At 41.2% G+C, this 12062-nt stretch overlaps 1 protein-coding gene across 18 annotated transcripts in view; it reads right to left on the reverse strand.

Annotated features, from left to right (window-relative positions):
• Positions 1-12062, reverse strand: part of C2cd5 (C2 calcium dependent domain containing 5) — an 86433-nt gene that overhangs the window by 51378 nt on the left and 22993 nt on the right. For 7 of the 18 annotated variants that reach the window (XM_032905385.1, XM_032905387.1, XM_032905382.1 and 4 more), the window contains exons 7-9: positions 11265-11463; positions 6833-6957; positions 508-593 (exon numbers count right to left, since the gene is read on the reverse strand). In XM_032905385.1, the coding sequence (XP_032761276.1) occupies positions 508-593; positions 6833-6957; positions 11265-11463 (410 nt within the window). Of the gene's footprint in view, positions 1-507; positions 594-2032; positions 2219-5726; positions 5879-6757; positions 6958-11264; positions 11464-12062 lie in introns of all 18 variants that reach the window. The other 11 variants (XM_032905373.1, XM_032905374.1, XM_032905375.1 and 8 more) reach the window with 3 other exon arrangements.

Below are 12062 nucleotides of genomic sequence, written 5' to 3' on the forward strand. Positions count from 1 at the left end.
ATACTAGACAGTCACACTTAACTTGAATCTACAGAGAATAGAATATATATCTCACATCTAATAAACAGGCCAGTGACAAAAGTGAGGCCGACAGGTAAATGTTAAACATACTGACCACAGTGCCAACTTAACGTATCATTACTGAGATGGTTTTCTGCAAAAATAGTAACCGTTTTCTTCTCTATATTGCAACTTTAGTGAAAACTAGAAAAGATTTCAGCATTCAATGAGTATTTTCAGAAGAAATATTTTACATCGAAGATTGGAAAAATTAAAATTCAATTTAAATACTTTAAATTAAAGAGCTCTATAAAACAGAAAAGTTACAGAATCTTTCCAAACTAAAAGTAAATATTGGTGAATAAATCACTTTGATGTCTTAAACACATTTGAACTTTAAAACTCCAACATTCCAGACAATGATCAACAATCCCTTTCAGAAGCTTAACACCCAGCACAGGCACACAAAGCACAGTGACAGAGCAAGACGAGAAAATGGACGCTTACCCGCTGTTCCAAGGCGGACTGGGTCTGTTGTCGTAAAAGAGCCTTAAAGGGCCCCCCTTCTTTTCCAGCACTGCCGCTGCCCATTCCTATAGGACATGAGCACGTAAAGAACAACCAAGTAACTACGACACAGCAGCTCAACTGCGCTCGTCTTCACAGTGTGTCAAAATGCAAGAAACTCATCCACATATTGAACATGTTTGAGATAGTAACTAACACATGTATTTTACTCTATTATTCTATACCTTTCTTTAAAGTAAGATATCAAAGTTATGGTCACAGCTAGTTTTAGAATCAATTTATTCTAACAAGAATATTAAAACAAGGTAACAAATCTTTGATAATATTCAATATTTAAAAGTTGATAATTGTAATAAAAATAATCAAAAGAATAACTCTTACTGTGCTGACAATTTAAACACATCAAGTATCTGGTGGAATATGGGGAGAAACACACTAACTGCTTAAGTAAAAACTACAGGAGAGCTAAAGAGTGACTCAGCCTGCAGAATGAGGTTTACGCTCGGCTGATGCCCTCCTCTGAACATGGAATGTGTCCATTAACAAAAACCAACACACAGGTGCAAACATCACAATGCACAGTCATGAATGAAAGAATTCCACTGCCTCACTCTTACAAGTGTTTTACAGCTAATGTTACATTTTCCCTAGCATTTGTTGTTGTTGTTGTTGTTGTTGTTGTTGTTGTTTGATAATAACACAAGGACACAGACGGCCCATGACTTGTATGGGGATGGGACGCCTCAAGCTGGCACTGGGTTGAACCCACCCTCTCAGAGCTAAAGATCTGTGCAGTCCAGTTCACTGCGGTGCCTCAGGAAGGAGTTAACTCATGTTTACATTTTTAGCTGTTCTTGGATAAGGAAACAAGGGTTAGCGTGTGTGTAGTCCCATTCTGCTCTTTGAAAACAAAAGTTTTTCTTATAGTAGTCTTAAAGTTTTTAGAGACTACACAACGCTAACTGGAAATAAAACCGAGATCTTTATATGAAGCGTATTAAAAATCACAAAATAAAAGGTAAGTTTGCAGTGATAAATAAAGTGCCAGAAAACATAGCAGAATAACTTGATTAATGTAGTGGAAAGAAAACAAATGTATAACAAAAGAATAGCACCAAAATGAGACTTAAACTGGTTCAAACAGAATCGTTTTCTCATGTAGCTTTATGGTTTAGCAACAGGATGGCACAGGTCTGATGTGGATGGAGCGGGTATGGAGGGGGCAGAGCATCTACAATGGACACCTGAGTGAGAACCTAGGACTGAGAGTTAAAGTGCATCCACATCCACGTCCTGAGACATAGTTTTTGTTAAATATAAAATGTAGCGAATACTCATAATTACCCATCAAGTAAGCTCAACGACATCTGTAATCTGATTAACTATCAGTAAAATCACTAATAGACATAAAACACACAATCATTCTTTATGGTATAAAATAATGTTTTCAAAGATGATTTAAAGTAAAGGGATTATTAAAAAAGCTGACATAATGTGATCCTACCAGAAGCAGCCAGGAACAGCTCTTCACTGAAAGAAACACTTTTCCTCAGAACGGGGCTGACAAGGCTAGAGTGATGAGGGGTAAGGCTAGATTCCGAGAGGAGGCGGGACTTAAGGTGAAGGGAACCACAAGAGAGGGGGGTGGAGCTGGGACACAGGTAGACCCCCGGCCCCTGTGGGTAAGGTGCTGTGGAGGAAAGTAGCAGAGATGCAGGTTCAGAAGATGATCAGAAGATGCAGGGAAGGAAAGCAGTGACGAGGCAAAACAGAACAATCAAATGGATTCCAATGCAGACAATCAGCACCGAGCTTAGAGCCCGCCCTCCCGCCCGCCCGCCAGAGCCCAGAGCTCAGAGCCCGGAGCCCGGAGCCCAGAGCCCGGAGCCCGGAGCCAGGAGCCCTGAGCCCTGGCCAACATAGTGCAAAACAAGCACACCTTCTAAATTAACAGAGCCCTTTCAAACTCTGCAGTCACTAAAAAATTTAAATCATTAGCAAGATGTTAAGCCATTACATCACTTTTAACTGACTTCTTCAAATACTTAAATTGCCCACCAATTTATTTTGGTTGGTTGGTTGGCTGTTTTTTAAGAACTTGTATGCCTGAAAACCAGCACTCTCCATTACAGTGAGAAACTTGTTGCTTCAATCCTCAACACTTAAAGTAGTAAATTTTGGTACTTCAAAATGTTACTAGCTAAAATACTGCATATTTTTGTGCTAATAGGATACTCATTAAAAAAAATCAGAATACTGTGTTGTGAATTCAAAATAGCTAGGTTTTTGCTCTCCAGTTTTGGATCTTTTTTTTTTTTTTTCCCCCGGAGCTGGGGACCAAACCCAGGGCCTTGTGCTTCCTAGGCAAGCGCTCTACCACTGAGCTAAATCCCCAACCCCTTGCTCTCCAGTTTTGAGATATACATTAATCCTTTTACCTCCTCTAAAATGTTTCATACTTTAATCTGACCATAGTAGTACTATTTACAGAGATTTGCATATAAAGACCAAATACCCTGTATATTGTAAGAAATATATACAGCCACCCTGCCTACGAATGTAAAATCAACCCAAATCAAGTGTGTAAATCCTGTTAATCAAGAACTTGGGGAAAACATTTTTAAAATCTCATTTTTATACATTATATTCTAATAAAGTAAAAAAAAATTAAGAAAACTAACAAAAACCCACTCATAAACAGAAAACTAACTTTCTCGGGCCACCCTTTACTTCTGCTCCATTTCTGCCTTCTCAGTTATCAACAGTCACTTAGAATCAGAGACTGACAGAGGCAGAACAGGACACTCACTGAACCCCCGCTTGGGAAGGACCATGCGAGGAGGGGAAGGGCTCTCAACAAGCTAAGGCGGGCACAGGAAACACCGCACTCGGCACACGCATAGGTGCTGTCGGAGTAGTGCACCATTCATAAAGGGGTTTTAAGAAGCAGTACTAAAGGAGTCCTTGTTAGCACATCTGATGCCAACCAGGAAGCTTGAGAGGTCTGCTTCCGTCACTTAGGACTGTACGATCTTTAGGTTTGCCCTTCTATGAAAATTAAACAAAAAAGCAAAAACAAAACAAAAAAAAAGGGGGGGGGGCCTTTCTGAACTAACTTTGTCATCTGTGGTGACAAAACCTAATGAGCAAGCTTACTGAAAACCTTACAGCCCATGAGCAGGGCAAGGCCTCGCAGCTACGGGCACCTCCTTGTTCATGGAGCACACCCAGAGTCCCGACTACACCGGGACCGGGCTGCTCCAGCTCACAAGACAGAGACCAGCCTCAGCACCTTAACAAGATCCGACCTCTAAAAGTGGCAGGAGCGGAAGAGGAGCAGAGGTGGGGTGGAGCTGAGGAGGAGCAGAGGTGGGGTGCTTGCCCAGTGCATAAGGGGCTGGGTCTCATCTCCAGCGCCTATGGAAAGGCACAGAGGAGCAGACAGACAGCATCCTAGGTCTATCTTCTGCTGAGTGGCATAAACTCAGTTAAGTCTCTTATTCCTTTATGGCTATTGCATCACAACTTGAATGGTTCAGTTTTTATACCACAAAGACAGTTAAAATGCCACATTCCAAAGCACCCATTACTATAAGATGCTATCATATTTTTAATTATTAGTCATAATTATATATAGTAAGGCTTCAGCATCTGTAGGGAATGGTGCTGAGGCCACAATGACCACCATCCCAAGAACAAAATTCACAAATACTATAGTTTCTTATACAAAATGGAGTATTCTCTACAAATAACCTTTGCATATCCTGCTGCCTATCTTAAATCCTCTTCACATTACTTACAATACCTAGTACTGTGCACATGCTAAGCCAGGGCGGCTCTAATGCATTATCTATCGTCTAGGCAAAAGGGAAGAGAGAAGTCTGCGTGCACTGGGGCGATACAATCTTTTCTCAAGGATTTCTGATTTGCAATTGGTTTAATAGGCTAAGGCTGAGCATATACTTAAAAGTAAAGTAGCTGTCAAAATAAATTGTGTTTGAGAAGTGTGACAGGAATGGTAATAAAAACACAGAAATGGGTGTTTATAGTGTTTATATTCTGTGACCATATTTATAAAAAAAAGAAATTAATCTATAATAAGTAAAATTTTGTTTTGTTTTCAAAAACTCTGGATCCATTTTATAAATTCTTCTAACACTAAAATAAAACATTAAAGATGATAAATTCAAAATAATACAAATAAAGTTTTAGTCGATCTGATATGAAAATTAGTTCTAGTACTTAAAATACTAGAAATAGTAAATCTTTAAATTTTCAACTTTCTTTAAAAATCTGTTTAAATAATTGAATTCTCCCATAAAGCCAATTTAATATTTAACAACTTTTTATCAAAAAAAATTAACAAAAACCCAGAAATCGTTCATAAAACAAAGAAAGGAATAATTATAAATTTAATAAATTAAAAAATATTCAAGGATGAGGAAATTTCAACTGCAGTTTCAACCTGGAGAGCAAGCATAGCAACGCTGAGCACCCTGACCCTGCGGACGGATATCACAGTGACTCGACAGGTCACATGTGACTTTCCAAACAAAACACTTCCTCTATGATCATCATTGGAATAACTGCAGTGATCAGTGTTTATACTGCCTTCTAAGTTAGCCTGTAAGCAAATTAACACGTAGACATGACCAATATCATTTCCTCTTCGGGTTTTCTGTTTTCTGTTTTCTAGTTAAACGCAAGGCAGTACTCTACACTGAGCTAACCTTAAGCCAAAAAGCAGATGAACTGCTATACAACCATTCCAGTTCTGAACTACTCCCATAATAGAAACACAGAACTAAATTCTAAAATGAAAATGAATAAGAAATAAATTAATCATATGCTTAAGAGGAATTATGGTTCAAAACTGCAATTTGAGTGCAGACTTCTAGGGTTACTATGCAAATGTTTTAAGATAGCATTCCTCTTGACTTCAACATGAAATGAAGAATGGCAACACCCCAAAATAAACTCTGGACTTGATATCAACAATAACTAAATTAATTAAAATATCACTGTCCAAACAAAATAGTGTCTCTACAAAAAAAAAATTAACTTTAATAACCGCAATGATCAGCATTCCATTAACTTTAACTTAAATGCAGAAACAGGAGGAAAGGTTTGGATGGAGCTAACAGGGAACAGAACAAGTTCTTACGAGGAAACACAAAAGGTGGGTGGAAGCGCCTTACCAGTCTTGGGTGTCAAACTCAAATCTGTGTCAGAAGAAGAGGACTGCCGACTGTAGGACTTGGAAGGTGAAAAGGAATAAGTTTGGTTTTTCAGAGGGGTTGAGGGTCCTGATGAGTGAGTATTGGGGTTGGGATCTTCATTGAAGGGAATCCTGCCAGAAGAAGGTGGAAACATATTAAGCAATCATGTGCCAAAGGGCGTGACAGCTGGCAGCATGATCCAAACATCAGGGAAGAGGGGGTGGGGCCGGCAGTCATTTCTTAAGTGTGGAGCTGGGAGAGGCCAAAGACAAAGAGCTGCTGTTTAACCACTCCTCATCCTCCAGATAAAGAGTATCTGCATTGAAACAGTTAATAAGCCAAGTGGGAAAGCAAAGAAGCATGAAATGAAGACTAATGGGGATTAAAATATATATATTAAAAGGAGAAACAAAAAGAATAAATAAATGACAAAATATTTCAAATAAATTTTTATAAGTTACAAACGAAAATGATGGCCACAAATGGTGTGTGGAAATATCTGTAACTATCTTCATATTTACACACACAAGAGTATCTCCAGAGAGACTGTTTCCTTATCCTATAGCACCAGAGTGCTACAGCTAAAAACACAGCCAAGAGGACAGTAGAACTACAGAGAAACACTGCATTTGATGCCGACAGTTGCTTACCTGATTTCCAATAGCTCTCTTCCACAGACTCAAACAGACCCTATGGACTCACAACCCTACAGACTTTGTACATAAAGAGAATAAGCAAATCAAAGTGGTGGTGTCTTCTTGGGAGTGTATTAATTTCAACTTCAGACAACACAGAAATGCTCATATAAATACAATTGGAGGGCTCTCAGAATGCAGTACGTAAAATCATAGGGCTCTGAGAGGACCTGTGGAAGAGACTCTGGAAGCTGAAAAACACCTCGACTTCCAGTCAGAGAGCCTTTATGTCAGCTAAACAGAAGTCCTTCACTGAAGCTGGATTAGAAATAAGAAAGGGAAGAAGCAAAGACTTATGGTACCTGCCTACACTACCTGCCTGCCTGCCTCTGCAGCCACTGTGCCCGTGGCCTGCCTCTCCCCAGCTCTGGCGTCTGAGCAGTCTCGTACCAGTATAGATGAGAGTGGGAACAGACACAGAGAAGTTCTGAGTGAGTCGTGAGCCAGTAGCAGTGTGAATTGGGCTGTTGTGAGTCGAGCGGCATCCATGGCTTGGAGGATGAACCAGCGGAGACCTGAAGGAATTTGTGGTCAAAGTGGAAGAAAAGAAAACAATGCATACAACAGATTGCAAAGGCTGTGTTAAAACTATTTCAAAGGAGCTTCTGGTAAGGGAGAAAACTTATTCTTTAATCCCTAGCATGCAAAAAGTTGCAATTAAAAGAGAACAGCTATTATGTGTTAGGATATCTAATTTTAAAGAACTAGATTAGTACATCAAGAACTGTCAGTAAGAAAAACAGCACGCATAACTGGCAATGGAACTAAGACAGACAACTAAGACGTGAATTTTAAGGTTTTCTTAACATACTTGCTTTCATTTTCATCAACAGGACTTCCTGTTACATTTATGGGAGGGATCGACCACCCCATAGAAGTGAAAAGTCAAATACAGAGTTGTCATGGTCTTTGAAACTAAGATGTAAATTGTTTATACAATTGCTTATATCTTTCTTAGGAGGAAGTTTAGTAATGACTTATGCTTTTATAACCAGAATTTCAGAAGCAGGGTGGTGGGGAGCGTGAGACCCGGCAGCAGGAAGGGAGGGGGACATGGATGCACATGAGCGGTGCAGCACGGACTCTGACGGGCAAGAGCTGCATCCAAGCTAATGGAGCACCAGCCTGCAGGAGAGCACAGCTTCAGACTCACGCCGACAGACTCCGCTGCCGTGGACGACATGAATAATCTAAAACGCTAAATCTAAGCGCTTAGGATGGCTGGCACATTAAAGCTCTTAGAGGCAGTCTGCTTTTATATAGACAACTGAGTACTAAAGTGAGGAAGGGCCTTCAAATGCCTCAGCTTGGTTGTTCCGTGCACACAGAGCTCATGCTTTAGTCCCTCAGGAAGCATCTTGTGCGCAGAGCAGTGATAGATCACATGGAATGCAACTTCACCATGAGAGCTCGGTGAGGAAAATCAAAGGGATCTGTTTTGCTACATAACAGGTAAGAGAGAGAAAAGAAACTTACAGAAAGCATCCATGTTGTTAATGTAGGTAAAACATTACAAACACTGCAAACTTCCTAAGTATGATATCAAATCAAAGCTCACATATACTGGAAAACGACAATGATGTATTCTGAGTTCAACCAGTCTCCTTGTATGAAACTTGTCTCAAAAGAACATATTTCCGGTGTTTAATCTATCCTACTCATTCATTCATTGAGATAACCTATTAAATCCAAGCTGTTTCCTTTTACCAAATTCCAACTGAAACCAATGTTATGCAATAACCAAAGATGACATCAGTTATGATAAGATAAATCATAATTAAATTTAAAATGTCATATAAACTGATTGATTCCTTGTAACAAATACAGGACAGCCAGTTGAAACAGAGCAGCCTACATCCTGAGGGGTTGTCTAAACAGGCCTACATTGTAAGATGCCTTCCTGATACCCTGATAATATAAGGTAGACAGTCCACTCTATGACTCGCTGACTCACAATTTAAAGTAAATGGCTGTGATGGAAAAGGAGAAACACAATCGCACCAGGGCTCACTGAAGGCCTCCTCATGAATGTACATAAAACATAACTCTGTTACTTCTATCTTTCTGAAGTCTGTCAGGTAAAACATTTTCTTTTCACTCAAAACCTCAGTGTATAGATTATTTCAGACATGAACCTGCAGAAGCCTGGATTCCTGACCTGTAGGTAAAAGTAGATACTGGCAACTGATGGACTCAGGTCTTATGCATGGGTGGTGTGTGTGTGTGTGTGTGTGTGTGTGTGTGTGTGTGTGTGTGTGTGTGTGTGTGCAAGTGTGTATAAGTGTGTGTGAGTGTATGTGAGTGTGTGTGAGGGTGTGTGAGTGTATGTGTGTGTGAGTATGTGTGTGTGTGTGTGTGTGTGTGTGTGAGTGTGTGTGTGTACTACTTAAGAGGCAGACTCTTACCAAGTAGCCCAGGCTGGCCTCCAACTTGAGAGCGTCCTGCCTCTCAGCCTCCCAAATATTGAGACTACAGGCACGGACTGTGGTGACTGGCTTCAAGCAGCAAGTCTTTAATGAAATTTACTACAGGAAAGGGGGTAGTATCTGAATCTATATACAATCTAATTCTCCAAGTGTGAGTTAAAAGTTCACGTTTTTTAGGACAAATTTTATACGTATGCCTTTTTATTACAGTATTGTGATACACATCTAGAACTTCATATATGTCAGGCAATACTTTACATATCTCCAGCCTTAGGACACATTTTTAATGGAACATAAAACAGAGGTTACAACTTTTTAATTAATCTCACTTGTAAGGATAATTTCCAATAAAACTTGCTACTATTGTGCTAAATTTTGTGAGCAGAATTTAATCTAAATAACTAAAGAACACCAAAGGAGTGGGCTAAACACATGTATGCTCAAGATAAGGAAAATCTCCTTTTTCAATAAGGTAACAGAACAAAACCTTCCTTGAGATTTGCGATTGTTTCCATTTCCTTTCTGCTGATTACTGCTGAACTAGGAAATGGGTTAGACTGTCCGTCTACAGAAGTCTGATCCCCTGATACTCTAAACTAGGAAAACGTCATCGGATGAGGCTGACTCGCCCACCATCTGCTCTATGTAGCACTGACTAGTTTGTGCACTGCTGATTCTACAACCACAGAGTTACACAGTAGCACCATCAAAAGTTAACTTGTCTGTCTGTCCTACCTGAGCACATAACTTCCCAAGCCTCACCCTACAACTACTTCTAATCCCTGGTCCTTACGGAAGAACTAATGGCACCCAGCCTGGAGTCTCACTTGCACAGTGTGCCCATTACACAGATGAGTCAGCATCTCTGGTCCCCGACGAGACTTTCAACATAGTTATTACAACAGAAAACAACCATCATTCAAACGGCCTCCACTGACAGGTCAGAGGGTGCCTAGCTGAGATACTTGAGAACGAGAGCACTGAGCATCTCGGAGTTAGAGTACCAGTGTAGACTTTACGAGCTGAGCACTTCTAACCTAAAAACCCCAAATCTAAAGCTCGAAACAGGCTCTTGAGGACTGGCACTGATCTCAGTTTAGAGCATTCGGGATGTAGTGTTTTCTGAGCAGGTATGGGCAGGCTATCCCCACCCACCATACTTAGAACCTGCCTTAGAAACCAGTCCATCAGAGATAAGCCTAACTGGGGGTACTGGCTAAATTTATGTCAGCTCGACACATGCTAGTCCTCTGAGAAGAGGGAACCTCTATTCAGAAAAAGGCTTCCATGACATCTGGCTGTAGGCAAGCCTACAGGGCATTTTCTTAATTACTGAGGATAGAAAAGCCCATTGTATGTGGTGTCGTCCCTGGGCTGGTAGTCCTAGGTTCTACAAGAAAGCAAGAGGAGCAAGCCAGTGAGTGAGCAGTACCCCTCCATGGCCCCTGCATCAGCTCCTGCCCTGAGGTTCCTACAGTGGTGTAAAAGTGTAAGCCAAATAACCCTTTCTACCCCAAGCTCCTTTGGTCATGATGTTTCATAGCCATAGTAACCCTGACTATGTGTACTGAGCACACAGCCTTCAAGCAATCTCTAAGTCTAAATGCCCTTAGATTATGGACTGGGAACTGTTTTGAAGGGATTTCTTCTACTTATTGACTCTGGTTTCGGTTGTTTTGTTTTGTTTTGTTTGGTCAGGTGCTAGGTGGGAGGGTGCCTTCCGGGTTTGGTTCTGTTTTATGGCTGTGTGTGTGTGTGTGTGTGTGTGTGTGTGTGTGTGTGTGTGTTATGAATAAAGACAGTCTAAACTGCCAGTGTCTAAAGTATTTACTACCTGGCCTTTCCAAGGAAGTTTGCCTAAGCATGCACAGGGCTGAGCACCTCCTTCCCAGCTCTTATGAAGCTAAGGACAGCTTGAAGCCAAGAATTTTGGGTCAGCCTGGGCAACAAAGTGAGAACCAATCTCTAAAGAGGGAAGGAAAAGATAAGAGGGAGGGAGGGAGGATGGCGGGCGGAGGGGAGGTGAAGAGTGAGGAGAGGTTTTCCCACCTTGCCTTATTGACCCACGGTCTGTTTTCATGAGTTGCCTGCACATGGTAGACACTGGAGCCTGAGAGCCCTACACAGGACAGCCTGCAGGCTCCTTTCTACACACCGCCTACAGTGAATACAGTTAGTCAAGCATGTCCTAGAGAGGAAGGCAAGTTCCACACAGGACATAAATATTCATTTTATGCTTTAGATAGATGACATCTAAGGATCTGAAATAGTTAAGAAAAAAATCACACAAGTAAAAACCGTATGTTGAAGACTGCTACCAAAATGTGAGAACAAACGGAGCTTGCACGTAAACGACAGAAGTCTCCCTGAGAAGACTTGCACTGACTCATACTTACTCCTTCATTTCTTTGGATGGGGAATTGCATGCAGGAAGGAATGCTGCTGGGCTACTTAATTTATCCAGAGTGCAGGCGGTTCCTATGGCTCGCACCACTAACCCAGACTCGCCCTCCAGGTCGAAGCACTGTAAGTAGCCAACAACGGCATTGCCTCGCATCTCCAGGACTTTCAGGCCGATCTTCCTCTGTAGCTCACCTACAGAGACAAAGGAGCTCATGTAACGTCAGCTCTGAGTAGACACCTTCCAAAGGAAGGATACAATAGCAATACAAAAACAAAGGAGTGGAAAAATCAGGGACTCTCAGAATTTGATGAGAACTTAAAAGGTTAACTGGTCCAGGCTCCACGATGGGGAGGTAAGATGCCATTGGCTACAAGTTGAAGCACGGTGAGTAAATGCTCACTCATTCACCCATGTGCATTACTGCAAAAATGGTTTGATTTCTGCACTGTATGCTGGCATTCTTCTCATGTCCTAGGTGTTAGAGAGTTGGACGAACAAGAAAGATAGGCTCCAAGTCTAAGGAATGGGGAGACAATTCAATGACCCAAGTTCTGCTGTGCAAGCATGAGGACCTTGTGTGTGTGTGTGTGTGTGTGTGTGCAATACATATAGTAAATATATATACTAAAAAACAAATCTGAACTCTGACATTATAGCCCTACACTCCCAGCAGCAGAGCCCTGGGGCTGGCCAGTCACTGTGGCCACTTGGTGAGCTCCAGGTACAGTGAGAGACTCGGCCTCAAAAACACAAGGTAGAAGGTGATGAAGAAAAAGAACAAAGAACAGAT

Source organism: Rattus rattus, chromosome 6 (assembly GCF_011064425.1).
Source record: "Rattus rattus isolate New Zealand chromosome 6, Rrattus_CSIRO_v1, whole genome shotgun sequence".
In the NCBI taxonomy this organism is placed as follows: domain Eukaryota; kingdom Metazoa; phylum Chordata; class Mammalia; order Rodentia; family Muridae; genus Rattus; species Rattus rattus.